Source organism: Choloepus didactylus, chromosome X, assembly GCF_015220235.1.
Source record: "Choloepus didactylus isolate mChoDid1 chromosome X, mChoDid1.pri, whole genome shotgun sequence".
NCBI lineage: Eukaryota > Metazoa > Chordata > Mammalia > Pilosa > Megalonychidae > Choloepus > Choloepus didactylus.
Window position 1 is genome coordinate 59998129 of NC_051334.1, and position 20186 is coordinate 60018314.

A 20186-nucleotide genomic window follows, 5' to 3' on the forward strand; every position below is an offset into this window, starting at 1 on the left:
CTTGAAACAAAGACATCCCAAAGAGCATTGGGGACATAAATATGTGAAAGGGGGTCTTGTGATGTAGGGAAAGATTAACTCTCTTTAGAGTGTCAAATAACATCTCAAGGACTCTGGAGAAGACCAAGGCATAGGGTGACATCCTATGTAGAGGAGAGCCTGGTGCCTAGCTTACACTGACCATAGGCACATCCCTCCTTCCTTAGGGAAGTTAGCTTACATTAGCTGACCTAGGTCACACAGGCTTCTGTGTACATTTTGGATTTCACAGAATGTCAGGGAGTGGCCTGGTCCCTTGGCTTCCACAATCTACCCTCACACAGCAGTTTGCATTGACCATAGGACAGACATTGCATCCATAACCCACAGCAACAATATAGCAAGCAACAAAGCACAAATAGACCAACACATACAGAGAGTAATCCTATTACTAAGTCAAGCCATGGCCAGGTTAAAGAATTAAACTCCTCTGACAGAGGATTATGAGATAAATATTCAATATTTTGTAGATAGACTCATTAAATTTTACCCAACTTTTACCACAGAAATAAATTTCCTTTTCTGCAAACTTTCTGCAACTTTCTGTATCAGTTAAGTTTGTTCCTACATTTCCTTCTTTCTTATTTTGTAACAACTAGTCATTTAGGACAAAATTAAATTCTTTGTCCTTTAATAAAAACACAGTGCTAGCCAGGGCAATCCAGCAAGACAAAGAAGTAAAAGGCATCCAAATTGAAAAGGAAGAAGTAAAACTGTCATTGCTTGCAGATGATATGATCTTATATCTGGAAAACCCTGAGAAATCAATGATACAGCTACTAGAGCTAATAAACAAATTTAGCAAAGTAGCGGGATACAAGATTAATGCACATAAGTCAGTAATGTTTCTATATGCTAGAAATGAACAAATTGAAGAGACACTCAAGAAAAAGATACCATTTTCAATAGCAATTAAAAAAATCAAGTACCTAGGAATAAACTTAAGCAACGATGTAAAAGACCTATACAAAGAAAACTACATAACTCTTCTAAAAGAAATAGAAGGGAACCTTAAAAGATGGAAAAATATACCATGTTCATGGATAAGAAGGTTAAATGTCATTAAGATGTCAATTCTACCCAAACTCATCTACAGATTCAATGCAATCCCAATCAAAATTCCAACCTATTTTACAGACTTGGAAAATCTAGTAATCAAATTTATTTGGAAAGGGAAGATGCCTCGAATTGCTAAAGACACTCTAAAAAAGAAAAACAAAGTGGGAGGACTTACACTCCCTGACTTTGAAGCTTATTATAAAGCCTCAGTTGTCAAAACAGCATGGTACTGGCACAAAGATAGACATATTGATCAATGGAATTGAATTGAGAATTCAGAGATAGACCCCCAGATCTATGGCTGACTGATCTTTGATAAGGCCCCCAAAGTCACTGAACTGGGTCATAATGGTCTTTTCAACAAATGGGGCTGGGAGAGTTGGATATCCATATCCAAAAGAATGAAAGAGGACCCCTACCTCACACCCTACACAAAAATTAACTCAAAATGGATCAAAGATCTCAAGATAAAAGAAAGTACCATAAAACTCCTAGAAAATAATGTAGGGAAACATCTTCAAGACCTTTTATTAGGTGGCCACTTCCTAGACTTTACACCCAAAGCACAAGCAACAAAAGAAAAAATAGATAAATGGGAACTCCTCAAGCTTAGAAGTTTCTGTATCTCAGAGGAATTTGTCAAAAAGGTAAAAAATGGGAAAAAAATTTTGTAAACCATGTATTTGACAAAAGACTGATATCTTGCATATATAAAGAAATCCTACAACTCAATGACAATAGTACAGACAGCCCAATTATAAAATGGGCAAAAGATATGAAAAGACAGTTCTCTGAAGAGGAAATACAAATGGCCTAGAAACACATGAAAAAATGTTCAGCTTCACTAGCTATTAGATGCAAATTAAGACCACAATGAGATACCATCTCACACCAATTAGAATGGCTGCCATTAAACAAACAGGAACCTACAAATGCTGGAGATGATGTGGAGAAATTGGAACTCTTATTCACTGTTGGTGGGACTGTATAATGGTTCAGCCACTCTGGAAGTCAGTCTGGCAGTTCCTTAGAAAACTAGATATAGAGTTACCCTTCGATCCAGTGATTGCACTTCTCGGTATATACCTGGAAGATCAGAAAGCAGTGACACGAACAGATATCTGCACACCAATGTTCGTAGCAGCATTATTCACAATTGCCAAGAGATGGAAACAACCCAAATGTCCTTCAACAGCTGAGTGGATAAATAAAATGTGGTATATACACATGATGGAATACTACGTGGCAGTAAGAAGGAACGATGTCATGAAACATATGACAACATGGATGAACCTTGAAGACATAATGCTTAGCAAAATAAGCCAGGCACAAAAAGAGAAATATTATATGCTACCACTATTGTGAACTTTGAAAAATGTAAAACAAATGGTTTATAATGTAGAATGTAGGGGAACTAGCGATAGAGAGCAATTAAGGAAGGGGGAACGATAATCCAATAAGAACAGATAAGCTATCGTGCGTAAATTTAACATTCTAGGAATGCCCAGGAATGACTATGGTCTGTTAATTTCTGATGGGTATAGTAGGAACAAGTTCACAGAAATGTTGGTATATTAGGTTACTTTCTTGGGGTAGAGTAGGAAGATGTTGGAAGTAGATATCTTAGGTTAGTTGTCTTTTTCTTACTCGTTATGGTCTGTTTGAAATGTTCTTTTATTGTATGTTTTCTTAAGTTTTTTTATTTTTTTACTTTTTATAGAGTTGATTTAAAAAAAAGTTTAAAAAAAAAAACAAGGAAAAAATATGCAGAGCCCCCTTGAGGAGCTCGTGGAGAATACAGGGGTATTGGCCTGCCCCACCTCAATGGTTGCTAATGTGCTCTCAGACATAGGGGACTGGTGGTTTGATGGGTTGAGCCCTTTACCACAGGACTTGCCCTTGGGAAGACTGTTGCTGCAAAGGAGAGGCTAGGCCACCCTATAATTGTGCCTAAGGGCCTCCTCCCGAGTGCCTCTTTGTTGCTCGGATGTGGTGAAACCACTTCCCTGCCCTCTAAGTGGGATCAGACACCCAGGGGAGTGAATCTCCCTAGTAACGTGGAATATGACTCCCAGGGAGGAATGTAGACCCAGCATCATGGGATGGAGAACATCTTCTTGACCAAAAGGGGGAAATGAAAGGAAATGAAATAAGCTTCAGTGGCAGAGAGATTCCAAAATGAGCCGAGGGGTCACTCTGGTGGGCGCTCTTATGCACAATATAGACAAACCTTTTTAGATTCTAATGAATTGGGGTAACTGGCAGTAGATACCTGAAACTATCAAATTACAACCCAGAACCCATGAATTTTGAAGACGATTGTATAAAAATGTAGCTTATGAGGGGTGACAATGGGATTGGGAAAGCCATAAGGACCACACTCCCCTTTGTCTAGTTTATGGATGGATGAGTAGAAAAATGGGGGAAGGAAACAGACAAACAGACAAAGGCACCCAGTGTTCTTTTTTACTTTAATTGCTCTTTTTCACTTTAATTATTATTCTTGCTATTTTTGTGTGTGTGGTAATGAAGGTGTCAGGGATTGGTTTTGGTGATGAATGTACAACTATGTAATGGTACTGTGAACAATCAAATGTATGATTTGTTTTGTAAAAAAAAAAAAAAGAAGGAATGAAGTCCTGAAGCATGTGATAACATGGATGAGCCTTGAGGACATAATGCCAAGTGAAATAAGTCAGACACAAAACAAATACTGTATGATTTCACTAATATTAACTAATTATAATATGTAAACTCATAGTCATAAAATCTAGAATATAGGTTACCAAGAGATAGAATGAGGCTAGAGAATGGGGAGCAGTTGCTTAATAAGTTCAGAATTTTTAAGTAGATTGAACTTAAACGTTTGGAAATGGATAGAGGTAATGGTAGCCTGTTATTGGGGTATAAGTAATAGTGCTGACTTGTCTGTGAATGCGGTTGAAAGGGGTTGGTTAGAGTCATGTGAAAAGGAAAGCTAGAGGTTAAAATATGGAAATGTCTAACACAGTAAACGTTGTGGAGGACGATGTATGTGATTAACACTACAAATATAAATAAGTTCTTCCATGAACCAGAACAAATGTATGACACTTTTACAAAATGTTAATAATAGAGTGTTATGTGGGGAAAATGAACTTATTGTAAAGTACAGATTGTAGTTAAAAGTAATATGCTAATATTCTTTCATCAACAGTGTGTACCACAGCAATACTAGAGGTCAACAATAGAGGGAGATAAGAGGTATGGGATGCCTTGGTTTTTCTTTTTATGTCTATTTGTTATTTTTCTTTTTGAAGTAATGAAAATGTTCTAAAATTGATTGTGGTGATGATTGCACAAATAGGTGATTATACTGTGAGCCACTGTATACTTGGGATGGGTTATATGGTATGTGAATATATCTCAATAAAAGTTGCATTAAAAAAGAAAAAAAAAGGACATGTAGATAGGGAAAGACGTCAGTCAAATTCAATGTTCTCATAGCAAAGGATCCTGAGAAAAGTAGATTTTAGACTTGTCCTCTGTGATACAGGGGAGATGGAAATAAACGTTGAATAGCAGTAGACAGTAAAAAAAAAAAACAAACAAAAAAAGAAAAAATGCATCCTTTATATCTTTCATACTTGTTACCAAAATAATACTGGAAACTGTTTTCAAGCACACATTCTACAACATACAATTACCATCAAACTCAAACTTTCAGATTAATGCTAAATACTTAAAACACTTTAGTCAATGCATTTTGAAACAGTAATATGCCATGTTTTTAACAAGAATTAATGGCGCATGTAGGCATTAAACTAGATGGCTGAGTGGTTTAACAATTTTGAAGCTAAGTTTTTATTAGTAGATAGAAGAGCTCCAGGTGAGGGGGTACCATGAGCAGGTTTTAAATATCATAGTTTTTTTTTCTCCCTGCAGTGGCAGGGAGCCCTCTGGGGTCATATTTACAGTTAGGACATAATGAGTATTTTCAAAGTTATCCATATATTTTCCTGAGGGAAGGGTGGGGTCCCAGATTGGTAATAGACATAACTTTTGGCATTCTGTGTAATTCTAACACCCCATGGGCTTAGGATTCCTAACCAGCATGGCTATATAGGCCAGGACCAGGGCTGATTGACCTCATTTTCCCCAGTTTTTAGTGCTTGTGGCACAGGCAAGAGCAAGTTATTGCAGCTGTAATTTTGCTGCTCTTTTTTATCTTTATTCACAAGGCTTGCATGGGTCATGCAGTTACCTTCTTAATGGGAGCAGGGGCAGTGGCCCAGGGCCTTGAGTTGAGGCTGGTTAAAGCTGGAAACAGTTGCTGGGTCCAATGCTTACAATTGTTGGAGGCAGTCCAGATGTCTTCCCACATTTCTTTCCCACACAAAGGGTGGCCAACAATGGTCCATTGTTCCTGTTTCCATGTGGCCATCCACATCATTAAGCCTTGTTACACAGTCCAATTGTCAACACAAATGGTTAGTGCATCACCTGATTCATGGAAAATGACCATCCCCACAGCTTTTAATTCAGCCCACTGGCTACTTTGCATAGTCCCAGTTTCCCACCATATAGCATGAGTACTAGGCTACATGGCTATTGCTGTCCAGGTGGTGGGCTGCCCAGTTGCTGATCCATTAGTATACTAGGCAGAATCAGGTATTCTGTCACATCTGTCAATGGTGGGCTGATATAGCCACCTCAGGAGGATCAGCAGGGATGGGCAACTTCTGTCCTTCCACGTAGGAAATTGGCCCTAAAATATTGTACATCTTTGCACTTAAAGGGCTGCTGTTGAAAACACTGCATTGTAGCAGGTTAAGTTTTCCACTTGGTTAGAGTGCTAGGCTGTGCACTTCCACAATGGTATTTCATGGTGGTGTCATGCACCCACCCCATATGGGGATCGCTGTCCATAGTGTCACAGGATACCTTTGGGTTAGTCCTTCAACTTGTAGTAAGACATTATAGGCAGAACATAGTTGCTTCTCTAAGGGACTGTACTGCAATTCAGCTTCTTTCTGAAGTTGAGACTAAAAGCCAATAGTTCATTTTGCCTATTATGTTTGCCACAGTCCCCACCCAGAGCCAGTTTATGTGCTGGCCACATCAAATTCACAAGATACATCTGGGTCCACTCTCCATTGGGTTTGAGCTTGTGTGATAGCTTGCTTACCTTTTTCAAACACAGCCTGCTGTGGAAAATCCCATTCCAATGCTTTTCCTTTTCTAGTCAGGACAGGGTATACAAAATTTTTAGAATTTGTGCTAAATTGGGTGTAAATTGTTTCCAATAACCTAACAAACCAAGAAAAAGCTATTAATTGTTTAGGAGTATGTGGTTTGAGGTAATTTTGTATTTTATCAACAACAGCTGAAGGAATAGCTTTAGTCTTACCCAACCAGACAACATCCAAGAATTTGACAGAGTATTCAGGCCCTGCTGGAGGTTTCCACATTTTTAAATCTTGAGCTGCTAAACCATGGCAAATAGTGGGACTATGAAGCACAGCAAATGTCCACTGTTGTCTTTCCCACATGAAGGTGAATGCAGGCTGGCTGGAAGGATCTAAAAAAATACTAAAGAAAACATTAGCAAGGTCTAACAAAAAGTGAAATTTGCCTAATGGAGTACTTATATCCTGCAACAAAGTAGCTGTATTTGGCACAGCTGCAAACAAAGGAGGAGTGACTTTATTAAGTTCGCTATAATTAATAGTCATTCACCAGGTACTATGAGGTTTTTTCCACTCATCAGACAGGGCTGTTAAATGGACTGTGAGTGGCGATTATAATACCCACTCTCTCTAATTCTTTGATGGTTGCAGTTATTTCTTGATGGCTCCCTGGTAGTTTATACTGATGTATTGCCACAGTATGTCTGGGGGAAGGCACACCTTTTGATCAGGAGCTGCTGCTGGGGTGGTGGAAGCTGCCATGCCATCTTCCCCTGTTGGGGTATCAGGGTGTTGAATTTGCTCTGCTTTAACCTTTTGCTGGACCAGAGGATGAGCATGCTTACTTTCTTCAGTTTCAATTTCCTAGTCAGTCTGTGATCATCATCTTTGGATGAGAAATCAACAGGGTCCCACACTTTAGGGTCCCAGTCAGGGTAAGCTAGGCTATGCCTAACTTGCCCTTTGGGAAGCTTAGGCCCTCTTACTCTAGTGAATTGGCAAGCCAGTATTTCTAAAGTTTTATCCAGAGCATCTCACAGTTCTGCTTGGGCCAAGTGCATATCCCTTTCTAACTTAAATGCTTCTACTAAGTGCCGGACTGTGGCAGCCTGGCAGCTTTCCTTTTTCTTATGAAACCCTAATTAGTCCTGTGGCCTGTTGCAGGAGGGTTATTAGTCCAGCCCCAGAGTTATACGTGTCTCCATACTCTCTTGGCAGACCCCATTCATCTAAGAGGGTAGCCACCCCTTCCCACGTAGATGTCACATGCCACCCCAGTATGCCCCCTGGGGACTCCCCCTTTCCCTTTCCCAAGTTTATGTCATCAGTGGCTGGTGTTTAGTCTCCATGCTGGTGGCTCACCAATTGTTCTGGCCTGCAGGGGCTAGTCTCACACAGAGATGAAAGGAAACAACAGGAATGAAGTGAGACATAAACTTTATTATAGGAAGTTACTTACAGGAGTGAAGCAGAGTCAGTCTACTGCTCTGACAGTAGAAGGTTCAGAGCTCAGTATAAAAGCAATCTGCAAATAGGCAGAGATTAGCAAGGCCAGTTATAGAGGCTCAAAACAAAGACATTTCAAAGAGCATGAGGACATGGATATACGAAAGTGTGGTCTTGTGACATAGGGGAAAGATTAACTGTCTTTAGAGTGTCAGATAACATGTCAAGGATTCTGGAGAAGAGCAAGGCACAGGCTGACATCCTATGCAGAGGAGAGCTTGGTGCCTAGCTTAAATTAACCACCTGCACATCCCTCCCTCCTGAAGGAGTTTAGCTTAAATATTAGCTGACCTAGGTCACACAGGCTGCTGTGTGCTTTTTGGATTTCACAGAGTGTCAGGCAGAGGCCTGGACCCTGGACTCCACAGCACTTTCTTCCTTTTTAATGTATGCATTTAGAGCTATAAATTTCCCTCTCAGCACTGCTTTTTTGCATCCCATATTTTGTTATGCTGTGTTCTCGTTTTCATTCATCTCCAGATATTTACCAATTTCTCTTATAATTTCTTCTTTGACTCACTGATTGTTTGAATGTGTCATTTAACCTCCAGATATTTGTGAAAATTCTGGTTCTTTGGTGGTTATTGATTTCCAGCTGCATTCCCTTATGCTCAGAGAAAATGCTTTGAATAAATTCAGTCATTTAAAATTTACTCAGGCTTGTTTTGTCCCCCAGCATATGATCTGTACTGGAAAACATTCCATGAGAAAAAGAGAAGAATGTATATCCTGGTATTTTGGGGTACAACAATCTATATATGTCATTGATGTCTAATTCATTTATCACGTTAAGGTTCTCAATTTCCTTATTGGTCCTCTGTTTAGTTCTGTCCATAGAACAGAATGGTGTATTGAAGTCTCTCACTATTGTAGAAACGTCTATTGCTCACTTCAGTTTTGCCAATGTTTGCCCCATGTACTTTGGAGCTCCTTGATTGGGAGAAGAAACATTTTTTTTTATATATATTTTATTTTATTATTTTTTTAATCTTCATTTTATTGAGATATATTCACATACCACGCAGTCATACAAAACAAATCGTACATTCGATTGTTCACAGTACCATTACATAGTTGTACATTCATCACCTAAATCAATCCCTGACACCTTCATTAGCACACACACAAAAGTAACAAGAATAATAATTAAAGTGAAAAAGAGCAATTGAAGTAAAAATGAACACTGGGTACCTTTGTCTGTTTGTTTGTTTGTTTCCTTCCCCTACTTGTCTACTCATGCATCCATAAACTAGACAAAGTGAAGTGTGGTCCTTATGGCTTTCCCAATCCCATTGTCACCCCTCATAAGCTACATTTTTATACAATTCTCTTCGAGATTCATGGGTTCTGGGTTGTAGTTTGATAGTTTCAGGTATTCACCACCAGCTACCCCAATTCTTTAGAACCTAAAAAGGGTTGTCTAAAGTGTGCGTAAGAGTGCCCACCAGAGTGACCTCTCAGCTCCTTTTGGAATCTCTCTACCACTGAAGCTTATTTCATTTCCTTTCACATCCCCCTTTTGGTCAAGAAGATGTTCTCCGTCCCATGATGCCAGGTCTACATTCCTCCCCGGGAGTCATATTCCACATGGGAGCAGAAACATTTATGATTGTTATTCCTTCTTGGTGAATTGTCCCTTTTATTAATATGTAGTGTGCTTCATGTCTTATAACATCTTTGTATATAAAGTATTTTGTCTGATATCAGTATGGCTATCCCCACTTCAGCTTGCATGGAATATTTTTCCATCCTTTCACTTATAATCTCTGTGTCACTGGTTCTAAGTTGAGTCTTGTAAACAGCATATTTATGTATCATGCTTTTTAATTGATTATGCTCATTTAATTGTGATGTTTAATTCATTCACATTCCAAGTTATTACCATAAAGGCATTTCTTGAACCAACCATCTTATCATTTTGTGTTTATTTGTAAAATTTATTTTTCCCTCTTTTTCCTTTAAGTTACCCTTACTAATACTCTTAGGTTCTGTGCCCTTCTCAAGATCTCTCTCTTTCCTTTTGTTTTCTCAGCCAACAGAACTAACTTGAGTATTTCTTGTAGGATGGATCTTTTGTTAACAAATTTTCTTAGCATTTGTTTGTATATGAAAATTTGACTCTCCCTCACTTTTGAAGGAGAGATTTGCTGGTTTAAAGAATTCTTGGCTGGCAGTTTTCTCTTTCAGAATCTCAAATATGTCATACCACTGCTGCCTTGCCTCCATGGTGCCTGTTGAGTAGTCATTACTTAGTCTTATGTGGTTTCCATTCTGTGTGGTGAATCACTTTTCTCTTGCTGCTTTCAGGACTTTCTGCTTCTCTTCAACATTTGACAATCTTAACAGTATGTGTCTTGGAGTGGATCTATTTGGATTTATTCTGTTTGGAGTTTGTTCAGCTTCTTTGATTTGAATATTTATGTCTTTTATAAGTGTTGGGAATTTTTCCCCAACTATCTCCTCAAATACTCTTGTTAGACCTTTACTCTTCACCCTTGGGACACCAATGATTCTTATATTTGTGCACTTCATGTTGTCCATCATTTCTCTTAGATCCATGTGGAATTTTTCTATTTTTCACCATTTTTTCTTTTGTGCATTCACATTCAATAGTTTATCCTCTAGTTTATTTATTCTTTCTTCTGCCTCTTCAAATCTGTTGTGTATCTCTGGTATATTTTTAATTTGAACTAATTATCTTTCATTTCCATAAGATCTGCTATGTTTCTATTCACTCTTTAAAATTCTTCCTTTTGCTTTTCTAGTGTATTCTTGATGCCCTTTATTTCTCCAAGCAATGGATGTTGTTTTGGAGATTTGTATGTACTTCTTTGATTTGTTGTTCCAAGTTCAGTGTCTCCTCTGGCTTTTTATTTTGATTATTTGGCTTGGCCATATCTTCTAGGATATTCATATGTGTTGTGAATTTCTGTTGACTTCTCAGCATTTCCTTATCTTGGTAAGGTTATTTTGGGTGATGCAAGTCTATTTGGACATCAGTATAAAATTTGGCAGAACTGCAATTTTCCAGAATGCACTTTTCCCATCTTACCAGAAGATGGTGCTCTTGGGCCACTTCTTCCCCTCAAGCCTACTTTTCCTTGACTGCAGCTGTGCCCTGGGCCAGGTCCAAACCAGATCAAATCCAATCAGTGCAACAGTTCCCCATGCACACTGGAGACTCCAAGTCCTGGTGGTGTGGTGTGGGTGCTTTGCAGTTCATTGGGGAATCTGCTTAAGGGCACAGTAGATTTGGTGATTCCCAGGCCCCCAAATGGATCAATTTCAGGCTGTGGGGCTGTGAGTTTCACCTCCTGCCCTCAGCCAGCCCAGAAGTGTGCTTTTAGTCAGCCCACAAGGTCCCTGCCCACTGTGCACCTGCAGGCCTCTTTGGTGGGGAAGGGGCTCCTCATGATTCTATGTGGTACTCTCTTTTTTCCCCACCTCTCCTCATGTCCATGCCATGGACCTCCATGGAGAAGGGATACAGGGAATGGAATAGAGACTGTCTCTCTCAACTGCTGACTGTTGGATCTGCTCTGCTAAGCTCTGTGACCCCTCTCCTCCTGAGGGGAGGTCCCCAGTCCTCCTCAAAGCCAGGCCCCAGGAGTGGCCAACCTCAGAGCTGAGGGGTAGGTACTGAACACTGCAACAAAGTTTCTGTGTGTGTCCAACACAAGTCCACTGTTTCCCAGGTTCTCTCACGGGAGCTTCCAGCAGCAGGACTGAGAAGGGTTATCTCCCCAGCTGGTTGCTGAGATGGGATGCGTAGTCCCTCCCTCTCCTTCTCTGGCCTGCATGTAGCTCACAGCACTGGAAGAAGTCACTATTGAATAAACTCACCCTATCCTTTCAGGTGTAATTTCTCTGCTTTTTTTTTTTTATCCAGGTCACCCTATATATTGTAGTCAACTTTCTCTGGCCACTCATACCCTGAAACTGCTGTACCAGTTGTTTTTTTGCCTTTTCCTTAGTTATTCCATGGGGGAGAAGTTTGTTCTGCCTCTCTCTTTTATTTTTTAAATGCAATTTTATTGAGATATATTCACATACCACACAGTTATTCAAAGTGTACAATCAGTTGTTCACAGTATCGTCATATATTTTTGCATTCATCACCCACAATCATACCCTGAAACTGCTATACCAGTTGTTTTTTGCCTTTTCCCTAGTTATTCCATGGGGGAGAAGTTTGCTCTGCCTCTCTCTTTTATTTTTTAAATGCAATTTTATTGAGATATATTCATGTACCATACAGTCATCCAAAGTGTACAGTTGTTCACAGTATTGTCATATATTTGTGCATTCATCACCCACAATTTTTTGAACATTTTCATTACTCTAAGAAATAAAAATGAAAATAAGAATAAAAATAAAAATAAAAGTATGAAAGAACACAAAAATCATCTCATACTCCTTTCTCCCCCTATTATTCATTTACTTTTTGTCCCCCTTTTTCTATCCATCTGTCCATACACTGGATAAAGGGAGTGTGAGTCACAATGTTTTCAAAATCACACAGTCACACCATATAAGCTATATAATTATGCAGTCATCTTCAAGAATCCAGGATACTGGATTGCAGTTCAACAATTTCAGGTATTTCCTTCTAGCTATTCTAATACACTCACTAATAACTAAAAATGGATATCCATAAAATGCATAAGAATAACCTCAAGAATGAACTCTCAATTCTATTTGAAATCTCTTAGCTGCTGAAATTTTATTTTGTTTCAATTCTCTTCCTCCTTTTGGTCAAGAAGGCTTTTTCAATCCCATGATGCTGGGTCCAGGCTCATCCTAAGGAGTCATGTCCCACATTGCCAGGGAGATTTACTCCCCTGGGAGTCATGTCCCACATAGGGGATGGACAGTGAATTTACCTACCAAGTTGGCTTAGAGATAGAGGTCACATCTGTGCAACAAAAGAGGCTCTCTGGGGGTGACTCTTAGGCACAATTATTAGTAGGCTTAGCCTCTCCTTTGCAGTAACAAGCTTCATAAAGGCAAGATCCAAGATTGAGGGCTTGACCTACTGCAGTGGTAGCCCCCATGCTTGTGAGAATGTCAGGAATTCCCCAGGTGGTGAAGTTTAGCATTTCCACATTTTCCCCCAGTCCCACAAGGGGACTTTGCAAATACATTTTTATTCTCTGCCCACGTTACTCTGGGATGTATCAGGGCTTCATGCTAACCTGAACAAAGCAACCAGCTCTCACCCCCAACTCAAGGTTCCATGTAATTAAGGTGTTTGAATAAACTGACCATACAAGTTAAATTATATAGTATGCTACAGAAAATATAGATTTCCCCCAAATAAGCATCAGTTCCTTTGGTCTCACACAGAAGTTAATGTTTAAAACACAGACAATATCATCTTTTTCCCTTGATTCTAGTTTGCCTTAGTCCTAACCTAGTCCATTTTGTTCATATCTCTAAAGTCTGATCTCTTTTTCAGCTTCTTTAATATTTGCTGTGTGGGGTGATGCTGACATTCATAGCTGCTGAACACTGGCTTTGAGTCTCAGGTGTCACACATATATCTGGAGTTCCAGGGACTGACCAGGTTAGACACAAAGAACTCATCATCTCAGAATTTAGAAATAACCTTTACAACTCATGGATAGATGTTTCTGCTCTATGAGCTTATGATCTAGGAACATTTACCATAAGCCTTCCACTGATAGCCTGTGCTCTCAGATTCAATGGTCAGAGTTTGCACATTGTAGTCAGTCCATATTAATGAGGCATTATAATGTTTATCTTTTTGATTCTGACTTATTTCACTCAACGTACTGTCCTCAAGTTCTATTCATCTAGTTGCATACCTTACAACTTCATTTCTTCTAGCTGCTGCTCAGTATTCCATTGAATGTATACACCACATTTCACCATTCCATTTATCAGTTGATGTACCCTTAGGTCACCTCCATCCATTGGGAATCATGAATATTGCTTCCCTAAAACACTAGTGTGCAATGTCCATTCATGTCTCTGCTCTCACTTATTCCAAGTATATACCCAATAATGAGTTTGCAGGACCATAAGGCACCCACATAGTTAGCTTCCTGAGGAACCATCACACTGCCCCCCAAATGGGCTGCATCATTCTACTTCCCACTAACAGTGAATAGGTACATCCCTCTCTCCACATTTTCTCCAGTACCTGTATCCCTCTGTTTATTTTTAAACAGTTTTATTCTCACACCATACAATCTATTCAATGATTCCTAGTGAAGTTGCATATATTTATGCATTCATCTCTACAACCTATATGAGGACATTTTCATTTCTTCCACAAAGAAAGAGGAAAGGAGAAAAAAAATGGAGAATAAAAATATAAAAGATTGAAGAAAAATAAAAAGTAAGTAAAATACAATGAAAAGGTCAGACAACAGCACCACCACCAAGAATCCCATATTATTCCCTTATAACCCCTCTTATAGACATTTAGCTTTGGTATATTGCCTTTTTTACAATTAATGGAAGCATCTTACATTGTTGCAATCAACTGTAGACTCTAGTTTGCATTGATTGTATTTTTTCCCTTGTACCATCCAGTTTTCAACACCTTGCAATGTTGACATTCATATGTTCTTCCTGTTTAAAATCATTCTTTTATTTGTCAATTTAATCGTCATTGACCACTCTAGTTTTCACTAAGTTATACAATCCCAATCTTTATCTTTTATCCTTCTGGTGTCATACATGCCCCTAGCCTTCCTCTTTCAACTGTATTCACACTCCTCTCTTTTCAGAGTACTTACAGTATTGTGCTACCATTACACAGTACTATGCTATCCCTTTCTGGATTTATACAATCAATACTGTTTACCCTTATGTACTCTTTCAGCATCAAATTCCCGATTTTTAACCTCTATCTCGTGATGACCTGTGTTCTCAACTCTCAAATTTTGCTCATCAATGTTAGTTCATATTAGTGAGTCTATAGAGTTCCTGCCCTTTTCTTTCTCGCTAATTTCACTCAACATAATGTCTACTGTCTACCATTTTAACTTTTGGAATTCATATGTCATATATTATTTTATTTTATTTCCTCCATCACTCTCTTTTTGCCTTTAGTGATAATCTTCATATCCTCTTCTCCAAACCTGTCTCTCCTGTCTTTTCCTATCTTCCTGTAGTTCTCCCTTTAATATTTCTTGTAGAGCAGGTCACTTGTTGACAACTTTCTTAGTGTCTGATCCTCTGAAAATATTTTAAACTCTCCCTCATTTTTGAAGGACAGTTTTTCCAGATATAGGATTCTTGTATGGGAATTTTTCTCTTTCAGTATCCTAAATATTTCATGCCACTGTCTTGTTACCTCCATGGTAACAAAGCACATAGTCTTATTGAGCTTCCTTTGTATGTGATGGATCATTTTTCTCTTGCTTTTAGAATTCTTGGTCTTTGACATTTGATAATCTGATTAAGTGTCTTGGAGTAAGTTTATTTGGATCTATTCTATTTGGGGTATGCTGTGCTTCTGTGATCTGCAATTTTATGTCTTTCATAAGAGAAGGGAAATTATCAGTGATTATTTCCTCCATTATTGTTTCTGCCCCTTTTCCCTTCTATTTTCTTGGGACACCCATGGCAAGTATATTGATGCATTTCATGTGACCCTGCTCATATATTTTTCCATTCTTTTCCCTATCTGTTCTTTTTCATGTAGTATTTCAGATGTCCTGTCCTCTAGTTCCTGAATCCTTTCTTGTGCCTCTTCAAGCTGTTGTATGTCTCCATTGTTTTTCATTCCCATTTTTGCCCTTCATTTCCTTAAATTCTGCCATTTTTTTGAAACATTCAGGTTCTTCCTTATATTCATCTAATGTCTTCTTTATGTCCTTCATCTCTTTTGCCATATCTTCCCTCAACTTGTTAATTTTATCTTTGAATTGATTTAGCATATTTGTTCAAAGATCTTTAGTTATTTCAACTCCTGTACCTCATTTGAAGTGTTAGTTTCTTCCTTTGACTGGGTCATATATTGATTTTTTCTTACATGATTTATAATGGTTCATTATGTAGGCATCTGATTTCCTTGATTACCCCAGATTTTCCCAGATCATTCAGGCCCTTGTCTCAGAAGGGTGTAATCAGTATCAGGTTTCCCTAAGGATGACACTCATCAGGTTATCAGATTTTCCTGTGAGGCCTCTAGATGCTGTGCTTTTCCTATCCTGCCCAGCAGGTGGTGCTTGTCAGCCTGCAGCGCCCCACCAGTGTAAAGTGTTGTGTAGCCTTGAATCTCAGTAGATCCTGTCCCTGCCAGGGCTAAGAGTGTCAGAAGCCAATCTTAAGCTGTTTTTGTCCCCCCACCCAGACCCTAGCATTTGAGTTCTCTGAGGGTCAGCCACCTGAGCTGGGCCCCACCTCCTCCTTCTCTTAGGGAAGATAAGCCCTTTAGATGTTTATCTCCTACATTTGACTTTTTCCTTTGTCTAAGTATCTTGACTCCACCCTTGCCTGGGTGAGCACTGACAATTGAAAATGCCTGAGCCTTTCTCTAATAAGCTATTAGAATCAGAGAAAAATAAGGATAAAAAAGAAATCCCCTTTTCAGGGCCAGTCCCCAGCCCTCCAGTTACCAGTCAAGAACCAGAGTTGATGCCCCTTTTCTTGGGACACAGCCATTTTTCAGTATTCTGAACTCAGCCAATTCCAAAAGCTTCTGTTTTTATCTATTTAAGTATTTTTTCCCCATCAGCCATTTCTTCTCTCTGCCAGGAGAAACCTCCGGATTCCTTTCCTGCTTGCTCTAAGTTTTATCTGTGCTCGTAGCTTGTATTCTATAGCTGAAATTTGTTAATCAAAACTGCAGTTGGAGCTTTGCTGAGGTACACTTCATTCCTCCTAATAGACTGCCTCCTTTTCCCACAGGGAAGTGTTTCAGCTCAGCCTACCATGCTGAGGGGGGGGGATGGGTGCCATCTCTGCAGTTTGGGGAGATTTATTTCCAGTACTTATGCTGCAATCTCAGCTGTTCCACTCATTTCCAACTGGTGTATGATGTGTGACTGGTCACAGATATCCCCCAACAGTTGTTCTAGAATATTTCCTAGTCGTTCCCTGGCTATATGCTAGCTTTTCCAGAGGAGTAACTAAATTCCATACCTACCTATGTCACTATATTTCCCCACCTACTCTTCCTCTTATTTTGCCATCTTCCCAGAAATCCTCTCCCTCAAAAAGAAGTCCAGCTTTTTAATGTGTCTTTGGATTTGATTTGCAAGTATTTTGTTGAGAATTTTTTCACCTATATTCATTAGGGAGATAGGCCTGTAGTTTTCCTTTTTTGTAGCATCTTTGCCTGGTTTTGATATTAGATTGATGTTAGCTTCATAAAATGAGTTAGGTAGTGTTCCATTTTCTTCGATATTTTGAAAGAGTTTAGGTAAGATTAGTGTCAGTTCTTTTTGGAAAGTTTGGCAGAATTCCCCTGTGACGCCATCTGGCCCTGGGCATTTATTTGTGGGAAGCTTTTTAATGACTGATTGGATCTCTTTGTTTGTGATTGGTTGGCTGAGGTCTTCTGTTTCTTCTCTGGTCAGTCTAGGTTGTTCATATGTTTCCAGGAAATTGTACATTTCTTCTACATTATCCAGTTTTTTGGTATGCAGTTGTTCATTGTATCCTCTTATAATTTTTTTTAAATTTCTTCAGGAGCCACAGTAATGTCAACTTTCTCATTCATTATTTTGTTTATATGGGTCGTCTCTCTTTTTGATTTTGTTAGTCTAGCTAGCGGCTTGTCAATCTTGTTGATCTTCTCAAAGAACAAACTTTTGGTGTTATTTATCCTATTGTTTTTTTTTTGTTCTCTATGGCATTTATTTCTGCTTTAATCATTGTTATTTCTTTTTTTCTACTTGGTTTAGGATTGGTTTGCTGTTCATTTTCTAGCTTCTTCAGTTGATCCATTAGTTCTTTGATTTTGGCTCTTTCTTCCTTTTTAATATATGTGTTTATATTAAAATATTAAATTTATTATTAAATATATTAAATTTCCCCCTCAGTACCGCTTTTGCTGTATCCCATAGGTTTTGGTATCTTGTGTTCTCATTTTCATTCATCTCTATATATTTAGCAATTTCTCTTGCTATTTCTTCTTTTTTTTTTTTTTTCATGAAAGAATGCACCAAACACATTAGCATTTATTTTCTTTTTTTTTAAGCAAATGACAAAGACCCAGTTTACCAGCTTTACTTTTTATAAACCTAAGCTTAACATTACATATTTAAACAATCGTCAAAACTTACTAAGTTGCCAGCATTCATGCAGGACTAGAAAACATCCTTAGTTTATATTAAACCAGAAATGTATCACCATTAATGTATTAATATCTTTCACTACTAAATACTGAAAAAAAAAATTATTTTTGTAGAAGATTCATCCTGGCAATGTTAACTTCACAGCAGACTGAAACTACTTGGCTCACATTTCAAACAAAATGGAAAGAGCAAGATCCATGCTGGTGTTAGTGTACAATTTTGTCCTAGCACTACTAAAGAATCACGGTTCACCTTGGATTAAGTTTAATAAAAAAAGCAAAGTGCATACAGAAATTTACAACAATTTTAAAGACAAAAAGAAAAAATGGTCCTATCAATGTGGTCCCAACAATCAACTCAAAAGTCTATGACAAATAGGTGCTCCGATGAGCTGTTTATAAATACTTTAGATTAGGTACAGTTATACTGAAAGTAGAGTTCGTTTGAAATCTTCAAAAAAATGTTCCTGTTAATCCTCAAATGGTGCTTGTTATAGTTTAACATTTCTGTTAAATGCGTGCGTTGAATTACTTGTTATCCAAGCGTAGCGGCTGCTCCTTACCATTTATCGTTAAGGACTTTAACTGGCCATCTTCCTCAACTTCTACTCTTTCTTGACCATTCTCAGTAATCCTCTTTGTAGTGATTTTTCTGCCATTAACTATTTTAGTAGAAGTTGATATAGATGTGAAGTTGCCCATCCTACTACCACCAAAGGATGTTGAAGAAAATGAAGTAAGGCCCCCATGCCCCAGAGAACCAAATGATGTAAATCCTGTATCAAAAGAAGGAAATCCACCTCCAAAAGATGGAAATCCACTGAAGGAAGAGAAAAAAGATCCTGTGCCCCTGTTTCTGGCTCCATGGAGGCCTCTTCGATTTCCAAAAAACTCCTCAAATGGGTCTTCAAAGAAGTCAAAAGCAAATGGGTCCCTTCCACCAAAAAATTCCCTGAAGACCTCATCTGGATTACGGAATGTAAAGCCAAACTCAAATGGACTGTCAAAATGACTTCCACCTCCACCACCACCATTTAATCCTTCTTTGCCATATTTGTCATAGATGTCCCGTTTTTTAGCATCTGATAACACCTCATATGCCTCAGCTACTTGTTTGAATTTTCTCTCTGCTTCTTCTTTATTCTCAGGATTTTTATCAGGGTGCCACTTCAGTGCCAATTTACGGTATGCCTTTTTAATATCCTCAGGTGAGGCATGTCTCTGCACGCCTAGAACTTCATAGTAATCCACCATGTTTTAACAGATTGTTGGAATAAATCCCGAGGAGGTTGGCAGCCAGCGATAAGAAGGAGGAGAGGCAGGGCGGTAGGGCCCGTGGTCTCCTCTCAGCTCCGTCACGGCTGGTACTGGTGGAGGCGGTGGTAGCGATCGCTATTTCTTCTTTAACCCCCTGATTGTTGATTGTTTAGGAGCATGTTGGTTAACTTCCGGTGTTTGTGAATTTTCTATGTCTCCGATGGTTATTGACTTCTAATTGTATTCCATTGTGGTCAGAGAATGTGCTTTGAATAATTTCAATTTTTTTTTTTTTTAAATTTATTAAGGCTTGTTTTATGTCCCAGCATATGATCTATTCTGCAGAAAGTTCTGTGTGCACTAGAGAAGAATGTGTATCCTGGTGATTTGGGATGTAATGTTCTATATATGTCTCTTAAATCCAATTCATTTATCAGATTGCTTAGGTTTTCAGTTTCCTTATTGGTCTTCTTTCTGGTTGATCTATCTATAGGAGAGAGTGATGTGTTGAAGTCTCCCACAATTATTGTGGAAACATCAATTGCTTCCTTTAGTTTTGCCAGTGTTTCTCTCATGTATTTTGTGGCACCTTGATTGGGTGCATAAATGTTTATGATTGTTATTTCTTCTTGTTGAATTGCCCCTTTTATTAGTATGTAGTGGCCTTCTTTGTCTCTCATAACATCCTTGCATTTACAGTCTATTTTATCTGAGACTAATCTTGCTGCTCCTGCTTTCCTTTGGCTGTAGATTGCACGAAATATTTTTTTCCATCCTTCACTTTCAATTTCTTTGTGTCCCTGTGTCTAAAATGAGTCTCTTGTGTGCAACATATTCATGGTTCATTTTTTTGATCCATTCTGCGAATCTATATCTTTTAA

The 20186-nt window shown here is 38.6% G+C and overlaps 2 protein-coding genes across 4 annotated transcripts in view; one reads left to right on the forward strand and one right to left on the reverse strand.

Moving 5' to 3' along the window:
* Positions 1–20186, forward strand: part of KLF8 (Kruppel like factor 8) — a 575849-nt gene that overhangs the window by 77830 nt on the left and 477833 nt on the right. The gene's annotated exons all lie outside the window — the stretch shown is intronic.
* On the reverse strand, positions 18147–19434 carry LOC119522726 (dnaJ homolog subfamily B member 6). The gene has a single exon (XM_037821341.1). The coding sequence runs from the start codon at positions 19300–19302 to the stop codon at positions 18577–18579; it is 726 nt and encodes a 241-aa protein (XP_037677269.1). The 5' UTR covers positions 19303–19434; the 3' UTR covers positions 18147–18576.